Genomic DNA, 23,096 nt, shown 5'->3' on the forward strand with positions numbered 1-23,096 from the left:
AAAAGAGACAGTATTTCTGCTAACTGCAGTGGACACTCGACCTCCTATGGTATCTAATCTGTTTCTTCGATATATGTTATGACTCACTGAATATCTCATAGCTTTCTGCTGCAGGTTTCAGCCAGCTCTCAGTCCCAAGAATAATTTGAACATGAATATTGCCTTGGAAGACCAATTAAATAATGTTAATAAAGTGAAACTTCTCAAAACACACATTATCTGTCACCAATAGTGAACATGTCATAAATCCCCAAATTTAGAGTTTCTTTTTTCCAAATTTTTCAGAGTTTAGTGTTAAGTGTAAAAATTACAATATCTCAATATCCAAAATTTTTGGCAAGAGGTCCCTTTTTGTTTTCCATCTTTCATATTACTAAATGGCTCAGACAGTCACATGGTTCCAGTTGCAGGTTGCCTATGTAACAGCTTCCAGGGGCAATAAAAATTTGACTGATCTATTGTAATATATGTCCACACCTTCTACAAGTTATTTAAAATTAAGTCATCTTGCTTTCAGCTGTTGTTTCTTATTTTTATGATTACATTTTCAGCATTTGCCATTTTCAAGCATAAGATTTTGAATAATAGTTGTTTAGGCAGAGATAACTTGTGCTTGAAAATGGCACATAGCTGCAAGTTGTGTGATAAAGAGACCAAACAGGATGTCAGTGGTACAACTATAGATCAGGTAGATCGTTTAAATTTCTATTTTATGAAAATTTCATTATCACTGTTGCAGTGGAGGACTGTGATTTCATTTTACACTTACTGTTTTGATTTGTCAGGTGTTTTATCATCCTTGTTTGAAAATAAATATCTTTTCTATCTAAACAATAATATTTTTAAACCTTGTGTAAATGCACTGTTGAAGATATTTTCTGAATAAATATGTTTACATTTTCAGTGTTGAAGTTCTTGCAACACTCACTTCTGATGTAGGGAGAATACTGTCAAAGTTGCATCAAGTCCAGCCTCAAGGAAATATTAAATTCCTTACTGGCATCCGTATTGCCCATGTAAGTTCAAGTTGTAAGAAGCTAAAATTTTAGTTAATGTAGTATGTGTGATGTCATGCAACTTGTAATGATAATGTAAACTGAGGATGTACCAGATATTGCAGACCACACATCCAAAAAATTGCTTGCAATAGATGAAACATGCAAATTATATTAAATCTAACAAAATGAGGAAAAAAATGAAAATATACTTTTCACATGTAACACCACTTGGTTTGTACATGCATTTTATTCTAGCAGTTGGAAGAAATTAGTCTCATAAAACTGTAAACTGTCCATTATATTCTATATTTTTAAATTATTAGAAAAAAAACTGAAGATAGAAATCCCAGTAATTAGTCGCTTACCTGAAAATATGAAGGTTTTTCGTAAATTAACTTCTGTTTGGATATTGAAGAAGAAATACATAATTTGTTTGTATATACAGTATGCACTTACATGACAACGTTACTTTTCACCCACATTCAAACATTTGTCGTACCAGAGCTTCTGTATCCCTCCAACAAAGAATGCTGCTACCTGGTCCTTTGGCTAGTAGTTGACCATGCCCTTGAGTTGAATATTGGTTTTGAAATTCTGAGTGGCCAGCCAGGTCTCCATCTTGGGATGAAGATGAAAGTCACTTGGTTACAAGTCTGGACTATAGAGAGGATGTTAAAAATTTGCATTATCCTTTGCTAGATTTTCAGTTTGGGATCATTCATTGCCGTGAAGGACACAGTTTCCGGATTCCTCCAATAATAGTAATAGTCTTTGTAGTTTGATAAATGTCTCACAATACACTTCTGATGTAGTATTTTCACCTATTACTCTCATGAATTCTGTTGTCAAAATTCCTTTGTGATCCTCAAAAGCTGTAACCATTATATTGCGGCGTGACAGTGCCTGCTTGAATTTTTCATGTGCCGACATCTCGCCCTCTGTATCAATTCTGCTCAGAAGTTCCACCTCCTTTGCTTGGCAGCACTGAAGGAGTAGTATCAAAGCTGAGGACAGCTTCACAAGTTCATCAGTCCACTGAATGCCTTCCTCGACCACTTTTATTAAGCACATCTGTGCAGCCAGCCCTGAATTTTCTGCACCACTCCCTCACAATATCATTGCATAAAATAATATCCATGTAGACATGACAAAGTTAACTTCTTGGAGGCACAGGTGTCTCCTGCTCACAGGAGCGACTGACAGAATGTATCTTGCAGCTGGCATGAGATAAAGTACTGTTATCCATTTGAATCTCTTCCTGCATACACACTAGCAAATGCAACAGAGAGCTGACTGACCCAACACAACCTTCAAAGTCTTGTTATAAAGACCATGCAAGTGCCATGAAGCTACAAGCATTTGTTCATTTTGACCTTCCAGCAGGCGTGCTTGAAATTGTCACAAGCAATTGCTGATTGTAAAATGTACAGTATCGACATTTTTAAGTAAAGACAAGCCTTTGCTAAACAAACTACAAAGTGTATAGAATAAAAAACAATGAATAAGTATAGTTAATTGTATATTACATTTACTCCTTCATATTAAAACTAGAACGAAGCATGCCTCTGTCACTAGCAGGTGTGTGTTGTACTTTTTTACAACATTCAACACTTTGTTGCATAAAGTTCAGAAAATTAACTTGAAAAGCTGACCAAAGAAATTGGAACCATTTTAACATTGTCAAGTAAGCAGCCCCAATAGAATACATTGCAATGGCGATACTGTCAGGTAAGCACCCCCAATAGAATACATTACAATGTTGGTGCAGTAACTCAGAGTTAAGGAATTGATGTGGCATAAAAACTTGCTGCTGTTGTACTTTTTATAACAGGGTGCCCACTGAAGAGTTAAGCAGCCATTCAGAGGTTAATTTACGAGTAGCCCTTGTATATCACTTGAAAGTTTTAAGTAAAGGCAACTTTTGGATATCTACTTTTACATCTGTACTCTGCAAATCAACATGAGGTGCATGGCAGAGGGTACATCCCATTGTGCCAGTTATTACAGTTTTTTCCCATTCCATTCACATATGGAGTGCATTAAAAATAATTGTTTGAATGCCACTTTACATGCTGTAATTATTTTAATCTTGTTCTCACAATCCATGTGTGATGCATAGGGAGTTTTAGTATATCCCTAGAATAATCATTTAAAGCTGGTTCTTGAAACTTTAATAGAGTTTCTTGCGATAGTTTGTCTTCCAAGAGGCTGCCATTTCAGTTCCTTCAGTATCTCTGTGACTCTCCCATGGATTAAACAAACCTGTGACTGTTCGTGCTGCCCTTTTCTGTAAACAAATATCCCCCGTTAGTCCTACCTGGTACGGGTCCCACACACTTGAGCAATATTCTAAGATGGGCCGCACAAGTTATTTGTAAGAAATCTATATTGTAGACTGATTGCACTGCCCCAGAATTCTACCAGTAAACTGCTTTATGCATGACTGAACCTATGTGATAGTTCCATTTCATAACCCTATATTGCAGTGTTATACATTCTTACTTCTTTTCACGGTTTGTTTGCTCTATGTGAAATTGTACATTTACCTCAATGCAATACATTCTTTTTTCAGTCAAAAAACTAATAATTGTTGCAGCAGTGTTTTGCAGTCACTAGTGCTTTTATCTGATGAAACTGAATGATTTGCAGTGAGTATGTACTAGTTTAATATATTTTTACTATAAATTTGTGATGCAATATTTTATGACTTCATCCTTTGTCACCATAGTTTTACCTATCGTCTTCATGCCGTGACCATTAGCTCCAAAAATGGACATGAGGTTTTGTAGCTCAGTCTTCAGATGTTCATCACTAACCCAGTGGACCATCTTGGTTAAACTGTCCAGGGCGGATTTCTTCTGCGTAGGGTAATAGTGGGAGGAGGCATGTAGGTATGTGTCCATGCTGGTGGGCTTACTGTGGGGCCAAATTTATGATCACGCTTTCAGTAAACGTACACGTTGAGGAAAGGCAGCGCTCCACTCTTCTCTATCTCCATAGTTAATTGACTTCTGCTGTGCTGCTGATTGAAGTGATGTTTGAAGTTCTGTAGCTCTTCTTCTCTACATGGCCAGATAACACAGGTGTCAGCAACATATCGGAGCCAGCATTCTGGGCATAATGGTGCAGACTGAAGTGCTGTTCCTGCAAATGGTTCCATGAAGACATCTGAAGCAATAGGCAAGCATAGCTACTCTGTCTGTCTGTCTGTCCACAGAATTCCCATTTGCACCCGAAATAGGAGATCGCTAAGCAGTAGCACACTAGTTCACAGACAGTGGGTGCCATGCTTTCATCTTAAGATGTTAAGTGTCTGGCACTGGTAATTTTATGAATAAAGACTTCATTTCAAAGTTGACAGTCTTGTCCGTAGCCAAGATACTTCCTTTCATCGGGCCAAAATTGGTTCAAAGCACTCATTCAGGGTGTATATGACCCAGGACAACCAGGAAATCTGGGAAAATCCCTGGAATTTTATCATTCAGGAGAAAACTGGGAAAAATCTGGGAATTTTTTGAATTCTGGTAATTTTTCATTGTTTCAATTTCAAGTTTAATTTTTGTAATTGTGGCTGGTAAGAACTGATACTCCAACAAATAATGTTACTGTGTCCTGCTACTGGAGAATAATACTGCAGCAATAAAGTATAATCGAGAGAAGAAAAATAAAACTAGTTGCAAAGAAAGTGCGCCATTTACAACAACGAAACACCATGCATGCACAAGCGTCTGCAAACAGCAAAAATATGTCAAAGGCCTTAGCGTGAAAACTGCAGTACTTTGTAACAATAAACTGCTTTCAATAAGTGAGACTTCGGAACTGTTTACATTAGGTTCATTTGAGCAGCTGCCAGAGGGCTCATGCGTATGTGCAGTTGACTCGCGTATGAGCAGTATCTTCTCCCACTTCCTGCTACTTGAAGTGTGGCTGTTAGCTGTAATGGCAGTAGCAGCAAGCAGCCACATGCTAATGAGAAAAATTTTTTTCGCATGCCGTAGCTGCCAGACTCGCGCATGCGCAGAGTTGTAATGGGTAGGGGGGTAGTCTCCACGTGACCCATGTTTACATTAAGTGATTTTGTGTTTCCACTTCATTTACAGCTCCTTCGTCAAATGAAAACAAAACAGATTTCAGTGGCTGGAAGTGAATTAAAATACATTTACACAATTACGGAAGGCAAAAATATATTATTGGTTTCAGTTTTTATTTTATTTCCACGTTTTTGGTAGTCTGGCATTAATCACTTTGCAGGACAATGAAGTTATTTTTGTCAGTTTGCTAAAGAAATTTGGCTTTATTAATATTTTCTGCTGAGGCACTCAGTTTATTTGAAACGAAGTGTTTCATTCCACAGTATTTAGTAGTTCCAGTTGTTCGCTGAATTTCAGATGCACGTTTTCATCTTCTGTCTTAATAAAGAACCAAACATGAGATTGTACAGTCCTGGTACACCAAAAAGACTTACATACTGAAAACCACACTGAAGAGCTTAATATCAGGTCGGGACTCCTTCACTGTGAATCTGGACAAAACCAATATGCACTTCAAGCCGAATTATGTATTTGTGTGTTCGCACTACATAACAGTGATCTTGCTATTGGCTGACAACAATACGTGTCCTATAATGTCAGTATCTGCTGTCACCGGCTGGCGAGATCACGTGTCATGAGATATGATAGGCTTACAAAAGGGCATCGCAATCGTGATTCCAACGCTCTGGAAACTGATGTGCTGTGTTTGGTGGAATTCATATTTATACTTTCGTAATACAAAAATATGCAGCGCATATGTTGCTGCACATCATATGTCTTTCCAAACCATCTCTCATTATTTTGCATCAAAGGTCTTTCCAAAACTTCTCTCTTTATTTTGCATCAAAGGTCTTTCCAAAACTTCTCTCCCTCTCCCTCTCCCCCCACTTTTGTTTAGCATGGGAAAAAGTGTATTTTTGCCCAGGAAAAGTATATTTTTTAACTGGGATATGCAGGAAAAATCCGGTAATTTTTTTCCTTTTCTGCGTATACACATTGTCGTTGTAAATTTCCTTTCACAGTTACAACTGTACCGGACTGTGATCCTAACCCCCCTCACCCAACTGCAACGTGATATCCTTCAAGGAATTACTCACCTCCAACTGTTCTGCATCTTCCTCACCTAGGTCTGTTAATTAATGACATCAATACCACAACAGGAAAAGGAGCAACCGGTTTGATCATGCCCTAAGTAAACATAGGCCTCACCATTGTCAAGGTGCAAGACAGTGATTACCTGGCGGGAGGGCTCTTACCAACTGTCTTTTACCTCTCCCTAAAAGTCCTTCCAGCATCCATCCAGAAGTACAGCATTACTCTGTGCTTCTAGTTGAAGGATTTCCATCCTAATTGACCAACACCTCTTAGCAATCATTCACAATCCCCACATCTTATCAGTGATACCAACCACTTTCTTTATCCTCTCAAAATTCTTACCCCATTCCTATGAGCCTTCCAGCTATTAGATGTGGCTCTGACTGCCCTATACACCATTACTGCTTATGCCCATAGCCTTGCTGCTATCCAAACAGTAGCTTTCCTAATGTTCTACCAACCACAAACCTACTGCGTCATTCCTTATACAGATGTCAAAGTACGTCACCACCCACCGTTACATATCCTTTGAATGAAAAATGTACAGAAAATAATCTGGGGCACAGCCATGCACTCTCTCATTGTGCACTCAGGTGGAAGCCTGTTTGTGGACCAAATTGAAGAATCTTTGCTAACTACCCAAAAATCTGAAATCCTTTTCCTGATTCAAGGCAGTTGGTGTTTTCATGGTATGTAGTTAAGAGCAAGACCTCCACAAACTCAACACCTTCTCTTCTGTCCAGTTCACCTGATCTTTGTCTGCTGAGGGAGTTATCACTTGGCATTGACCTCCACGTCTGTGATGGCACTATAAAATATGCCTTCCATATGAAATTTGCCAACCACCAATATTATCGGCACTTCAATAACCACCGTCCTGCATGCACCAAAACAACCCTACTGTGCTGTCGTCCCAATAAAACATTGCATATGTAGTGATGACTAATTTCTGTTCCATTAATCTGATCCTGTCTTCACATAGAGGTAGAGATTATTGTCCATACCTGGTCCACAAACATACAGGGTCACCCAAAAGTCCACTAACATTTGCAAATCAGTACTTGACAGAATAATGTAGGTAGAGAAGTAAAATTCACACACATGCTTGAAATGACACGGGGTTTTGTACAGAATGACCGGCAGATGGTGCTTCATATGATATGAAAGCAGTAATTAACATAAAAGTTGATTTTTAGTTCAGATGTTCTTTATAACAGATGCTTGACATGTCGGCCATCATTCATAAATAATGCCTGTAGCTGAGGGGCAATGTTGTGAACAGCATTGTGCAGCATGTCAGTAGGTATGGAGAGAAATTCCCATTGGATGTTATCTTTTAGCATCCCTAATGAGAACGGATGATCACGGTAGACTTGAGACTTCAGATAACCCCACAACCAATAGTCACCATACATGATGGAAGCTGTAGCTTAGCACACGATCTTCACAAAACAAAGTGCGCAAGAGATCTTTCACATGTGTAGCAGTATGGAGTGGAGCACCATCCTGCATAAAAGTCAAACCTTCCAGCAGGTATTTATCAGCCAGGGTAGGGATGATCAAATTCTGTAACATATTGCATATCTCACACCCGTCATGCTAACAATTTCAAAAGCAGCAGCCCATGTGTCCTTGAAGAAAAAGTGTCTCCTCACCACACCATGACTTTTCGTCATGCAATGAGGGCTCCCCCAGGGGGCTTCACCTCAGGGGCTCAGCATTTAGTTGCTGGTTACAGGCTTGGTGAACCCGGGGTCCCTGAGCTTGGGACTGGGAAGTGCCACCAGTCTTCGATACCATAAGCTCTGAGCGTGCTTCAACAACCACCGTAAGGCGTGACGGTGGAACGTTGTATGGTACAGAGCCTGGGGATCTTGCCTTAATTGCCTAGGTCGCGATGATGGTATAAACCTCCAAAAAAAAAAAAAAAAAAAAAAAAAAAACCTCAATCTCAAGGTGTGCTGCACGCCGAGGAGACGCATGGCTGTTGAGGTAGAACAGTTGCTAGTGGGCGACCTCTGGGGAACCTGACCCCCCCTCCCCGGTTGTATTAGGGTTACCCAGGCAAGTGGGGCTCTGTCTGGGTGGACATTCCTTCCTCTAGCTGCTCGTGGGACCACCATGAAACGAAATACGAATAGTGCGCAAGCACGAGTCTCTAAGAAAGGAAAGTTCAATGCTTTACAGTATGACCCCCAATCGTTCCCTTCCCTCTCCACACCAGGGGAGGAACGGCAGTCTAAATTACGTGGTGAGACGTATTCTCCTCGATTTCTGGTTTGCAGCCGAACAGATGGGGACTCATTTCTGACCACAAAGCCTCAGTTTTTTTGTGGAAAATTTAGAGGACAAGTTTGGAGAAGTTGAGGGCATGTCTAAAATGAGGTATGGAGCAGTCCTCATACAGACAGCATCCCCAGCATAGTCACGGGCATTGCTTGCTTGTGACAAGCTCGGTGATGTTGCAGTCTCCATTACGCCTCAGAAGAGCCTCAATATGGTTCAGGGACTTATTTTTCATCGTGACCTGTTGTTGCAGTCTGACGACAAGCTTCGTGCAAATCTGGAACGCCGCAGTGTCCACTTTGTACAACGTGTCTTCAGGGGACCTAAAGATAGTAGGGGTGCCACCGGCGCCTTCATCTTGGCTTTCGAAGGAGGCAACCTACCCAAGAAGGTCAAGGTGATGACATATCGATGTGATGTTAAGCCTTACGTTCCTCCCTCCATGCGCTGCCTGAGTGCTGGAGGTTTGGGCATATGTCATCGAGATGCGACGCCAACCCTACCTGTCGGGATTGTGGACGTGCCTCCCACCCCAACGTCCTGTGTTCGCCGCCCCTTGTTTGTGTCAACTGTGGACAGAAACATTCACCTTGCTCGTCAGACTGCACAGTTTATCAAAAAGAAAGGAAGATTATGGAGTATAAGACCTTGGACAGGCTGACTTACACAAACACTAAACGCAAGTACGACTGATTTCACCCTGTGTGCATTTCATCGACGTTTGCTGCAGCAGCTTCGATGTTGCCATCCCTGGCGACGAGCCCCCAAGCTCAGCCGCTTTTTGTGGGCCCTCCAGCCCGGCTGTCTATTCCTGCCCCCCTGGTAGTTGGGTGAACACCCTCTTCCATTGCTCCCCTGTTATCAACATCGGGAATAACAACCCATCCTTCTTTGGGGACTTCACTCCCCACCTCTGAGCCGGAGAAGTGCCCGCATCCTCCAGCTCCCCTCACACGGAAGGGATCGCTTGGTGCCCTCCCTTCCACAATTACTGCCCCTCCAGAAGTCAGCCAGTGGTTGAAAAAGCCACCACCTGAGGGCTGTAGGGTTCCAGGTCTTCCTCGGCCCATGAGACTGGGTCGGAAAAGCCCACCTGGCCTAATCAACCAAAGGATAAACGGGGCCCTACCAAAAAGAAGAAAAAGCAAAAGGAGAAGAAAAGGAGTTCACCACTGCACTTCTCATTGTTCCTCTCTTTTTGTTGGCAATTAATGGTTTTGCGGCAGCTCACTTGGACACCTCATCTTCGCGAGCTTAAACAATGGTGCTGGCGGCACCTCAACATCCTTCGCTGCCTCAGCCACACCGTTTGGGGGGGCTGGACGAACAACCCTCCTACAGCTCTATTAGGCCTTAGTCCAGTCCTATCTCGACTATGGGAGCATGGTGTACGACTCAGCAGCACCGTCAACATTGCAGATCCTCGGCCCGATTCTCCATTGTGGCGTCAGAATGGCGACAGGTGCCTTCCGCACTAGTCCGGTGACTAGCTTTCTTGTAGAAGCTGGAATCCCTCCCCTACGATTCTGCCAACAACAGTTGCTTGCATCATACATCGCCCGCGTCCATGCCTCGCTCGACCACCCAAACTGCCGGCTCCTTTTTCCATCTTCTGCACTCTCCTCCCCATGGCGGCAGCCTAGGTCGGGTCTCCCGACCGCGGTCCGCGTTCGTTCCCTTCTCTCATCACTCGAGTCCTTTCCCCTTCCTCCATCCTTCCAGCCCTCTTCTTCTACCCCTCCTTGGCCCCTCCCTCACTTGCGGCTTTGCTTGGATTTGTCCTGCGACTCCAAGTCCTCCTTTCCACCTGACAGTCTTCGTCAACAATTTCTGGCTCTTCTTGCCTCATTTCACGATGCAGATGTAGTCTAGACCGATGGTTCTGTGGTCGATGGACGCACTGGGTTTGCTTTCATCCAAGACGACTACATTGAGCAGCCTTCCCTGCCTTGTGGGAGCAGTGTTTTCATTGTGGAGCTGGTTGGTCTTTATCATGCACTCGCTCACCTTTCCTCCTGCCCTGGGGAGTCATTTGTCATATGCAGTGACTCCCTGAGTGGATTGCAAATACTCGACCAGTGTTTTTCTCGGGACCCTTTGGTGCGCGGTATTCAAGATGCTGTTTTTGCTCTCGCCGAGTGTGGTCGTTCAGTGACATTTGTACGGACCCCGGGCCACATCGGCATTCCAGGAAACAAACGTGTTGATCGGTTGGCCAAGCAGGCCACCACTTCGCCACCCCTGGAGCTTGGTCTTGTGGAAAGAGACCTCTGGTCAGCCCTACATCCCAAGGTCCGGGATGTCTGGAGCTCTAAATGGTCTGTCTTGAACACGCCAAATAAGCTCCGCATGGTCAAGTCGTCCACAGCCATATGGAACTCATCCTTGAGGGGCACACGTAGGGACTCGGTTGTTCTCTTCCGTCTCCAAATTGGACATACGTGGTTGACCCACAGCTGTCTCCTTCGGCGTGAGAACCCACTCAAGTGTCGCTGTGATGCAGGGCTGACAGTGGTCATCTTCTAATGGACTGCCCCTTTTTAGCCCCCTTGCGACAGTCCTTTAATTTACCAGCTGCAGTTCCTTCAATTCTCGGTGACGATGCCTCTATAGCTGACTCAGTTTTACGTTTTATCCGTGCAGCTGGGTTTTATCATTCGCTCTAGTGTGGGCGCTCTTGCATGATTTCTCAGGCTATACCCACTCCAGCGACTTTTAATTGTGATGTGGATACGAAAATAGTGTCTTATGATAACAAGTTGTGTTGGTACCTCTATCAACGCTTTCCAGCTGGAGGTTCTTCGTTTGTAGTTGAGTGGATGTCCTTTTACCTGATCCATCAACCACTGTAGTCTCTTTTACTCTAGTCAACTATTTGCTCTGCTCCTTTTAAGTGTCCTCTATTTTGTGTTACTGTGGTGTTCATTTTAGCTCTATACACCTTGGTGTTCCCTCCATCTGGGTGCAGAGGTTACGCTTTTACTGTATAGGCCTTTTACAAGTATGTCTGTCTGGAACTGAGGACTGATGACCTCGATGTTTAGCCCCCATCAAACCCCAAAACCAACCAACCAACCAGGGGGCTTGCCACTCTTTGGCCGGTTTGTGCTTGGCTACCATGAGGTCCTAGCCTTTGCAGCACCTTTTTCCTTCTGTGCTGCATGTCTGTTCTCTTGCTGTTCTTTTTCCCCTCCCTTGGGGAGCATGTCTGGAGTGTTTTTGGGAATGTTCTGCATTGTCTGTCACTGACATAAGAACAGTCTCACCTTTTCTTCTCTTTGTTTACTTTCTCCTATCCTTCCTCCGCTCCGGCATTTGAGGTTCCTCTTTTTCTTCTTCCCCCTTGTGTGCTCCTGAAGACCGGCCCACGCGTCTTAACATGTAACAGGTGAGTGGGTAACGTGTAATTCCCAGCCCCAAGTCGACAGGTAGGGTTTGCACGTACCCTCTGGTACAAGCCAGGCCCAGGGAGGGGTAACTGCTGAGCTGCTACCTTCCCAAATTGCTAATTGGCCCCTTTGTCAGGTGTTTGGAAGGTGCGGCCTGAGGTGTGAACAATCACCTAATGCAGGTGCACCCGCTTGTGAAGGGGGCTCCCAGTTGGGACGAGTGTGCCATCGGAGACACTGGCAATCATGGGAATTTCCTCGCAATGAGACAATCGTCTTCACAATCAATGTCTACGAAATGTAAGCGGAATGAGGCTAGCATTTCAAAGACCCTCTCCGCTGCACCACGATTCGTTGTGGTTTCACATACTGAAGACGGTCAGTCCTTCGCAATAGTAAATCCGTTTATTATTCAGAAAGGTGTAGATTCAGTTGACAGCCCTGTGAAATCCTACTCTCATTTACAGAATGGCACTTTGGTTTTGGAGACTACTCCTGATTCGCAAGCACAGCAACTGCTTGCCACTTCGCTTCTCCACGACTATCCTGTTTGTGTCGAGGCCCATAGAACTCTGAATTCTTCCTGTGGTGTTACTTACACTTGGCTGCTCGACTGTCTGACTGAGGCCAAAACCCAAACATACCTCTCTGATAAGGGTGTCATCACCGTCCATCAAATGATGAAAAAGGCAGATTCCTCCTTAGTGCCCACATGCACTCTTTTTGTCACCTTTGTTAGAGTGGTGCTTACATCCAAGATCAAAGTATCCCATGAAGTTATCACAGTCCAACCTTACATTTCAACCCCCTTCCGCTGCTACCAGTGTCGTCGTTTCAACTACACTTGAATGTGTAACGTGTGGTAGGGATGCACATGAGGATATTTGTGCATCCCCTTATCCATGCTGTATCAACTGCCATGACAACCATGCTGCCTCTTCCCGAGATTGTCGCGTGCATCTCGATGAGTAGGCTGTCCAGGAGATGTTGGTGAAAGAAAATGTTCCTTACCTGGTCGCTCGCAAGTTATTGGCCAGTCGCAATCCCTGCGTTCTGCCATCTGGCACTTACAGTACTGTTCTTGGTACGTTTTGCTCCATGGAGGGCATGGCCATGCGCACATGTGACCTCAAATTCAGCTCTGAGGTTGTGAAATTTTCCAATGCCGAGGTAGCATCACTGTACCCTCGTCCAGCTGTGCAACAAGACATCAAAATCTCGCCTCAAGGGGCGAAGTCACCTTCTACACAACAGGGAGGCAGGAAAGGACAGAAGGATCACTCCCATGAAGACTTCTTGTGTCCCTCCAGCCATCCAACACCCGAGTCTTCCTGTACTAACTGGAAAGGCACAAAGAAGTCCAACAAAGGAAAATGGTCTTCTCCTTCGCCGACACGAAGATCCTCTTAGACAGTGTCGCCAAGTGATATTTCACCTGGCTAGCCTCTGTGTCGCCGGTGTGCACCACCAATCATTTTTTTGTGTTGGATGCTGCAGGCGGATAGCACAAGAAAGCCAATGCTTCTGTGGACCTCATGGAGCAGAATCCTCCTGCCTCTGTGCTCTGCAGCAGCGAATCTTCACAGGCTGGCACTTGGTAGCTGCCGAGGTTACACCCCTACAGTTTTTCATCATCATGACTCTCCACCAGTGAAACGTTTGCAGCCTTCGATCCAATAAAGATGATTTACAGCTGCTTTTAGAATCGCAGTGTCCCCTTGTACTCGTCCTTCAGGGAACAAAATTGCATCCTCACGACCGCTTTGAGCTTTCACATTCTTCCCGGTCCGTTTCGACCTTCCCCCTGAGGTCAGCATTCTATCTCATGGGGGTTGTCATGCTGCTTATGTGGGATAACATTCATAGTCAACCCATCTCCCTGACTACCTGTCTTCGAGCTGTTGCTGTTTGCCTTTTCCTTTTTCACCTGACATTTTTCGTTTGTACCATTTATATCCCTCCATCATTCAATGTCACCAGGGTAGACTTCCACATCTTATTGGGCAGCTACCTCACCCATTTCTCCTGCTCAGTGACTTTAATGCGCATCATCCCCCTTGGGATTCCCTTAGAACCTGTCAGAGAAGTGCACTCTTGGCTGACCACCTTAATCAACTTAACCTCTTCTACCTTAACACAGGAGCACCCACATTCCTTTTCAACTCCTCGCAGACCTAAACCCATTTGGACCTATCCTTCTGCACTGTCCATCTTGCCCATCGTCTCAGGTGGTCTGTTCTTTCTGACATCTGCTCTAGCGACCATTTCCCGTGTGCTGTCCATTTGCTGACTGCTGCCCCTCCTGCGTGCACACTAAAATACGGCTTACTAAGGCCGCCTGGAGGCTTTACTCCTCCCTGACGACCTTCGACAAACACGATTTCCCCAGTTGTAATGACCAGATGGACTATCTTACAAACATTATCCTTACTACTGCAGAACATTCCAATCCTCGTACTTCCGCCTTACCCCTCTGTGTCCCGGTCCCGTAGTGGACTGAGGCATGCCATGACGCAGTTTTCATGTGGAGACGTGCTCTCTGTGTTTTTAACCATTGTACTAAGATGGCAAACTGCATTCGTATAAACAGATGCATGCACAGTGTTGTCATGTTATTTGGTATAGTAAAAAAATTAGCTGGATTTCATTCACTAGTTCTTTTAACAGTTCCGCTCCCTCCTTTGTAGTGTGGGCCAACCTCAGACGGCTCTCTGGGACCAAGATCCATTTGCCAATTTGCGACGTGAGAGCAGCAGACGATGTCATTGTGGACCCTATTGCTATCTCCAACACCTTGGGCTGCCATTTTGCAGAAATTTCGAGCTCTTCCCACTATCACCTTGCCTTCCCCATCAGAAACAAGCGGAGGAGGCTCGGGCAATATCTTTCTCTTCTCAGAATTGTGAGTGCTACAATGCCACCTTTACTATGCAGGAGCTAGATCATGCTCTCAGTTCGTCCCGATCCTCCACCCCAGGGACAGACACTGTCCACATTCAGATGTAGCAGCACCTTTCTCTTGCGGGCCAGTCCTTCTTGCTTCATACATACAACTGCATCTGGGCTGAGGGCATGTTTCACAGACTCTGGCATGAAGCCACCATTATACCGTTACCTAAGCCTGGTGAGGACAGATACCTTCCTTCTAGTTACTGCCCCATCTCTCTCACCAGCTGTGTTTGCCAGGTGATGGAACATATGATCCATGCCCGGGTGGTATGGTGCCTCGAGTCTCGTGATTTACTAACCACTGCCCACTGGGGATTTTGAGCATGTCATTCTGCTGCTGACCATCTCATCATTTTGTCCACCCATGTCATGAATGGTTTTTTGTGGAAATCCCAGACTGGAGATTAGATTTGGAGAAGGCGTAAGACACCTGCTGGAGAACTGGTATCCTCCGCACTCATTACGCTTGGGGTTTCCATGCCTGCCTGCCTGCCCTGTTTCCTTCAGGAATTTTTAACAGACCGCATTTTCAAGGTTCATGCGTGTTCTGCCTTGTCGGGCACCTTTATCCCGGAATACAGTGTCCCTGAGGGTTCCATCGTGAGCGTCACTCTCTTTGCTATCACCATTAACCTTATAATGGCCTGTCTCCCACCATCTCCCTTTTTGTTGACAGATTTTGCCATCTGTTGTTGTTCTCAAAGGACCTGTCTCATTGAGCGACATATTCAGCAATGTCTCAATTATCTTTACTCGTGGATTATTGACAGTGGCTACAGTTTGCATGAATTTCTGGCAGCACAATTGGTTTCTCCCACCATCTTTACATCTTGGGCCTATTGTTCTTCTGTTTGTTGAAAGTATGAAATTCCTGGGGCTCGTGCTCAATAGGAAACACGTGTCTTACCTGGCAGCCTGCTGTACAAGGTTCCTCAGTGTCTTGCATGTCCTCAATGGTACTTCCTGGGGTGCAGATCAACCCACCCTCCTCCATTCATACTGGCCCCATGTCTATTCGAAAGTAGACCATGGGTGTTTTGTTTATGCATCCGCAGAGCCTTCCCTCTTACACCGTCTCAATACTATCCACCATCGTGAAATCAGTTTGGCCGACACTGCTGAACTACCACTGTTCTGCTGTCATGACTTTCTCCTCAGCAGGTATGCATGCTGTTAGCCTGGCATGGGTGCCTCCTCCTTCGATGACACCTTTGATCACCAGTATGGGGCGCATCCCTCTTCTCTGTTACCTCCTGAAGTACGTGTGAGTTTAGTACAATTCTAAGTTACTTGTGTAACCAATCAGTTATAACTGGGACATTTCCTGACAGGCTAAAATATGCAGATGTTAAGCCTCTATTCAAGAAAGGGGATAAAGAGATACCATCAAACTACAGACCGATTTCACTTTTGCCAGCATTCACAGAAATTTTAGAAAAAGTAATGTACAGGCAGCTTCTCAACCATCTGACCACAAATAACATATTATCAAGGACACTGTTTGGATTTCTGAAGGGTTCTGATATCGAGAAGGCTATTTACACCTACAGTGAAAATGAAAATGTACTTAATTCATTAAATAACAAATTACAAGCAGCAGGTATTTTATGTCATTTGTCAAATGCATTTGATTGTGTGAACCACAACATCCTTTTAAATAAATTAGATTTCTATGGTGTCACGGGCAGTGCTGCAAAATGGTTCAAGTCATACCTCGCTAACAGGAAACAAAGGGTGTCAGTGCAAGGGACTAGTGAATTAAGTCATCAGTCATCATCAGAATGGGAAGAAATTACATGTGGTGTCCCACAAGGATCCATCTTAAGGGCCATTGCTTTTTCTTGTGTACATTAATGATCTCTCATCAGTTACATTGCCAGAAGCAGAGTTCGTTTTGTTTGCAGATGACACAAGTATTGGAATAAATAGTATGTTGAGTGTAGTTCTAGAAAGATCTGCTAATGATGTTTTTATGGATATTAATAAATGGTTTAAAGCCAACTCACTGACATTAAACTTCGAAAAGACTCACTATATGCAATTCAGAACCTGTAAGAGGTTTCCACCCAGCATATGCATAAAGTATGGAGAAGAGCAGATAGAAGAGGTTGACAGTCTTAAATTTCTGGGATTACAACTTGATAATAAATTCGGTTGGGAGGAGCACACCACAGAACTGCAGAAACGCCTTAACAAATCTGTATTTGCAATTCGAGTGTTAGCTGACATAGGCGACATAAAAATGAAAAAGCTTGCATGCTTTGGCTACTTTCATTCCATAATGTCATATGGCATAATATTTTGGGGTAACTCTTAAAGTCAAACAAAAGTTTTCAAAGTCCAAAAGTGTGTAATACGTATTATTTGTGGAGTAAATTCACAGACGTCATGTAGAGACATCTTCAAAGAACTGGGTATACTAACTGCTGCCTCTCAGTATATTTACTCCTTAATGAAATTTGTCCTAAGTAATATATCTCTTTTTCCAACAAACAGCTCACTTCATACATACAATACCAGGAACAAAAATAATCTGCACAAGGACTTAAAAGCACTTACTTTAGTTCAAAAAGGGGTCCACTACTCAGGAACACTCATCTTCAATAATTTGCCAACAAACAAAAAATTTAATTACAAATAAAGATTAGTTTAAAAGTAGTCTGAAAGACTTACTAGTGGCCAACTCCTTCTACTCCATTGACAAATTTTTTAATAGAAACAAATGATGTATTGTATATATTCATACTATTAGTATTGTTATTTCTGCTTAAAAAAATAAATAAATAAAATAATATTGACATGTTCCACATCCATTAGGATCTCCTGAGCATGGATCTAGGGAACAAAAAACTAATCTAATCTAATTTAATTTTTTGCTCCTGCAGCTAAACTCCTTGTTCCCTGCAATTTTCCTGGTGGGTGTGAACCCTTCACCACCTTGGCTTCGTGTGGCAGCCCATGTTCAACTTGGCCTTCATTCACTTCTAAGGACACTACTCCAGCCTTGCTCTGTCACCTTCAGTTTCACGACCTTAATGTGGAACTTCACGATAGTATCTTTGTGTACAGTGATGGCTCTCGGAGATGCCCTGTATCAGGCCACGGAGTACATCCAGTGACACTGGCTTTTCAATCTGCTCAGACTCTCAGCACCCTTCAAAGCATCTGTGCGCTGTACACTGCCCATCCCTTAATGCCCAGGAAAACTGTCACTTGCTCACACTTGATGGCACCACAGTGCTGTTCGTGTGAGTTCCTGGTCATGTTGGTCTGACAGGAAATGAGGCTGCTGACACTGCTGCCAAGGCTGGAGTCCTCGTACCGCAGCGCACTAGTTCTTATATTCCCTCCGAAGATCTCTGTGTTGCCGTCTGTCAGGTGGTGGTGTCACTTTGGCATTGACACTGGTCCCCCCTTTCATGGGAATAAGCTCCAGGTTATTAAGCCTCTCCCAGCAGCTTCGACGACCTCCTCTCAACCCTCCTGCCATGAGGATGTCGTTTTAACTAGGATGCGTACTGGGCACTGCCTTTTTAATCATCGTCATTTGTTGAGTGGTGCTCCCCTCCATTTTGTACACATTGCGCCCAAGTTTTAACTGTCCAACATTTCCTGATAGAATGCCCATTTTTTAACCATTTGTTCCTGCTTCGGTTTGCCATCTCAGTTATTGGCCATTTTAGAAATGATGCATGGGCTGTTGACCTCGTTTACTTTTTATCCATCTAGCAATATGGCAAAAGCCATTTAAATTTTAGTTCTGGACCTCCATTTCTTTATGATGTATTTTATAGACCTTTCTCCACCTCCCTGTTTTTAGTTGTTAGCTGTCTTCTCTTACATTGGTTGGGATTGACATGTAGTCATTTTCTAACCTCCCTGTCTTCGTATTCTATAGTTTTGACATGGACGCGTATGACACTAGTTGTTTTTGCGCCCTAAAACAAAACAAACAATGCAGTGGGGTTTACAAAACAGTTCTAAGATGTTCAGTAGTTTGAAGTCTGTAGATGTGAGAGTTGACAGACTGTCGGGGTGTGAAATGGGCTTCATCGGTCCACAACACATTAGATAACAAATCGATTTCTTCCTCCAGTTTTTGAAGTGCCCACACTGCAAATGCTCTCCATGTCACAAAATTGGTGGCTAACAGTTAATGATGACATTGGATTTTGCATGGATAGCATCCTAAGTGCTCTCCAAACAATAGTGCGTGGACTGCCAGTTTGATATGCAACTTCAAGAGTGCTGACTTCATCATGAGGAGATGAATCAACTAAAGTCTCCATTTCTTCCTCAACTGTCAGAGCAGCAGTAACACGTGCCTTGTCAACTGCTATGGGGCTTATTGTCTACACAACCTGTGGTTTCACATTTCGTGATCATTTTCTTCACAGAAACACTTGTCACGAGACCTTTACCCGTTTGAATACTGTTCTTACAGTGATAGGATCATACTCCTGCAGTAGCAGATCTTAGAGTCTGATAATAAAGCTTAACCAAGAGTCTCTTTTTTTTGGTAAAGACAACGTGCAATTGTTGACATATCTTTCTTCCCTCACTACATTTCACTTTATATACGTTACTCATGCGGTGTCATTGGCATGTTGTTGTCCAGTGTCATCTGTTGACCTGTTCCCCCCCCCCCCCCCCCCCCCGCCCCCCCCCCCCCCCCTCCCCTCCCCAAGTATAACCCCATGTCATTTCAGGCATGTCCATCAAGTTCTATCTCCTTACCTACATTAGTCCATGAATTAATGCATTGTCAAATGGTATCAGTTTCTGCGGCACTTTATGTCTCACACCACATTTTCTCGCACTCCAACATGAGTTCTCTTCTGTTACTCAGTGCACTGAACAGTTATTTTGTGTCTTCTACCATACCTCCAACTCTTCCTAACCGCAAACTGAAAATAAGAAATAGTCACCGCAAATTAGCATTATGTATGCCAATTTAGCACTGTCACCCAACCAATCTCCTAACTATCCCAGTCTGCCATTACGCAAATGTTCCTTCTAACCATGTGCCACATAGGTACAAATGTAATACCTGATATATCCACCTATCATATCCTGTTCAGCCTTGTCACCATCATACTACTCCAGCAGATGATGAATGACTGTGAAAAGAGACATGCTGCATGTAAATCTCACAGTTTTGTTTGCACGACTTTCAGTGTGCAGATAGTCAACAGCTAACTGTCCATTGGTAGTACTGGCTAGACGAGTACATCCACTAAGTGACAGAACATGCTACTTCGCTTGCTACAGGTGACTTTAGTGACTGCTTCAGAACTCGTGCAATTTGAATCCTCTATTCAGTAGTCCTCCAGGGGGCCCACGTCTCATTTGGGAGTACTTGTGTGGTAAGCTCAGGCCATCAAGCCATTGCAGTATCCCCTCTTTTTTTTTTTTTTTTTTTTATCTCCTGTATCTGTGCCCACTCTTCTGAGGACAACTTGGCTGTCACTTAGATCTTGTCTTGGCCTATTCTTATGAAACCTTACATTACTTCTTACGTTTCTTAACTTTTTTGCCAGGTTATTTTCCAAATTTCTCAAAGGTGAAAATGTACAGGGAAGGTCACCCCATGCGGTACATGTGTAACTGCCCAGTCATGACCATACTGACACTCAGTTCTAAGCAAACTATCTGGCTCACACAAAGCCTAAATGTGAGAATACACAAATGCAGTTTATATGGACCTGCATGAGCCACAGAGTATGCTGACTAACCCACCAGACAGATGAAGCAGTAACAGCATGAGTGAAAATTCATGCGCTCTTCAGCTGCACAGTGATCTTTCCCACACTATTTTAAAGGAACAACTTAGTAAAAAAAAAAAAAATAATAATAATTTTGTATGTTATAGCCTCATTTCTCAGCTTCACTGTGACCTGTGTATGTTTTTGTTAATGGTCTAATATAAAAATATATTATCAGTTGTTGTTAATAGTGTTAGAAAGTTACAGTAGAAAGTAAATACTTTCGGATTAATGGAGATGACTCACTGAAAAGTAGAAGTGTTTAATTGCATGATAGGCACACACAAAAGAAAGAAAACCTGTTAGCTTTCAGAGTAATCCTTTATCGGGCTAAGGTAAAACATGCATGCATACACACAAGTACATGGCAATGCCCATACATGGTGCCAGCCGGACTAACAGTGCCAGTGCTGCCTTTTGGAACAGGCTGTTGTGGGGTTGTGTCAGGTGTGGTGGGTAAAGGGGGAAGGGAGAGGCATGGAGAGGGATGGAAGGCTAGTAGCTTGGAGGGAGGCAGGCAGTTTGTGGGCAAGGCAAGCAGGAGGGAGGTTGCCAGCTAGAAATGTGGGAGCGAAGGATGATATGTATACAAGGCACCTTTGTTGGAGCCAGTGGGGAGCAGTGCACACTGAAAATAATGTGGGGACAGGATGAAGGAAAGGGAAACTGTTGGGCGGGGGATGTGAGGGCAGTGGGATACTGGAGATTGGGGCCAGGACAGTTATGGGAACAAAGGATTTGTTGCAAGGATAACTCCCATCTGCCTAGTTCAGAGAAGCTGCTGGTGGAGGGAAGAATCCAAATGGCCCAAGCTGTGAAGCAGCCATTGAAATTGAGCATGTTGTGCTCAGATAACTCCCATCTGCATAGTTCAGAGAAGCTGGCTGTGGAGGGATGGATCCAGATGGTTCGAGTTGTGAAGCAACCATTTAAATTGAGCATGTTGTGCTCAGCTGCATGTTATCTCATCGGGTATCCAACCTTGTTCTTGGCAACAGAAATGGACATCTGGTTGTGCCACAGGGTGGTTTATTTTTGCAGGGGCAACTCATTCTAGTGGAAAGTCTTTTGATTGTCATACCCTGTTGATTGTCATACCAACATAAGAAGCGATGCAGTGTTTGCAGCAGAGTTGGTGCATCACATGGCTGCTTTCACATGTAGCCCAACATCTGATGGAGTAGGGTAAGCCTGTGACAGGACTGGAGTAGGAAGTGCTGATAGTGGGTGGATGGATTGGCAGGTCTTGCATCTTAGTGTATCACAGGGATATGATCCCTATGGCAAGGATTTGGGAGTGGGAGTGGTATAGGGATGGGCTAGAATGTTCTGTTGGTCAGGTGGGTGATGGAAAACTGCATTAGAAGGGATGGGAAGGCTGTCCCTCATTTAAAGGCAAGATGAGAGATAAGAGCCCTGACAAAGGATGTAGTCCAGTTTCTCCAGTCCTGTCACAAGCTTATCTTACCCATCAGAGGCGGGGCCACCTGTGAAAGCAGCCATATTACTTTAATAGAAGTGTCTTCAATGACGAGCTTTGAGTAACACCTAAGTTTCTGTTGGAGCAGTGTCAAATTTTTCTTCTTTTGCACAAAAAGCAAAGTTTACACAACTTCACCTCACTGATGCCTTAATGCAGTTGCTACTGTGGCAGAGCCTGTTATTAAAGAAGTAACTGAGAACAAGACATGTCAGTAACATATGAAAAGGTAGTTCTCAATATTAAAAATAAATGAGTAATTTCTTCACTAATTTTGTTGCAAATCCACAGTAATTCTCATTTCGCCAGCTATTGATGGTCCTTAAATATAGTTATGACTGTCAATGAAATGCTAGGCATTTCACAATGAAGCTGATGAATAAGGTGCCAAGAAAATAAACTTTTTACCAAATAGTTTCTTTAACATTTTATGAGAAAGATGTCAAAACAGTTGGCTTGTGTATGTTGCCATTCCCACTGTGTTAACTTCTTGGCCACTGGCCATGGCCGGCCGGGTGGCCGAGCGGTTCTAGGCACCTCAGTCTGGAACCGCGCGACCGCTACGGTCGCAGGTTCGAATCCTGCCTCGGGCATGGATGTGTGTGATATCCTTAGGTTAGTTAGGTTTAAGTAGTTCTAAGTTCTAGGGGACTGATGACCTCAGGTGTTAAGTCCCATAGTGCTCAGAGCCATTTGAACCACTGGCCATGCCAAAGCAGTCTAAGAATGCTCCCTTCATTCCAGCTTGCTGGAATACTACACCTGTCAGATTCCATCAGTGCTATTATCCAGTTGCCAACGTACTGCTCCACGAGATGACACAGGGATATTCTACTTACTGGTCATGCTACTTCACTCGGGCCTTTGCTATCCGAGTATCTTGCTTTCGACCTGTCTGCATCCTAATGCAGTAGTCAGTTGGTTGTAGGGTGCATGTCACCCTGTACGTGCACAGTTGGGGCCCCTGACATCTCTGTAGCTCAGACATCAGCAGTGTGAACCCAAACTCTTCATGCATACCAGTTTCTTGTTCCCATTGGCTTCCAGGCAATACTCACTGTGCCAAGTGGCTGTTATCTTTGGAGATGTTTCCAGTCAAAATT

At 43.8% G+C, this 23,096-nt stretch overlaps 1 protein-coding gene across 1 annotated transcript in view; it reads left to right on the forward strand.

Annotated features, from left to right (window-relative positions):
- The window catches only part of LOC124621870 (26S proteasome non-ATPase regulatory subunit 4), an 89,751-nt gene that overhangs the window by 36,323 nt on the left and 30,332 nt on the right, over window positions 1-23,096 (forward strand). Inside the window, exon 3 of the mRNA XM_047147333.1 lies at window positions 905-1,016. Coding sequence (XP_047003289.1) covers window positions 905-1,016 — 112 coding nt within the window. The remainder of the gene's footprint in view (window positions 1-904; window positions 1,017-23,096) is intronic.

This window comes from Schistocerca americana, chromosome 7 (genome assembly GCF_021461395.2).
Source record: "Schistocerca americana isolate TAMUIC-IGC-003095 chromosome 7, iqSchAmer2.1, whole genome shotgun sequence".
Taxonomy (NCBI): domain Eukaryota; kingdom Metazoa; phylum Arthropoda; class Insecta; order Orthoptera; family Acrididae; genus Schistocerca; species Schistocerca americana.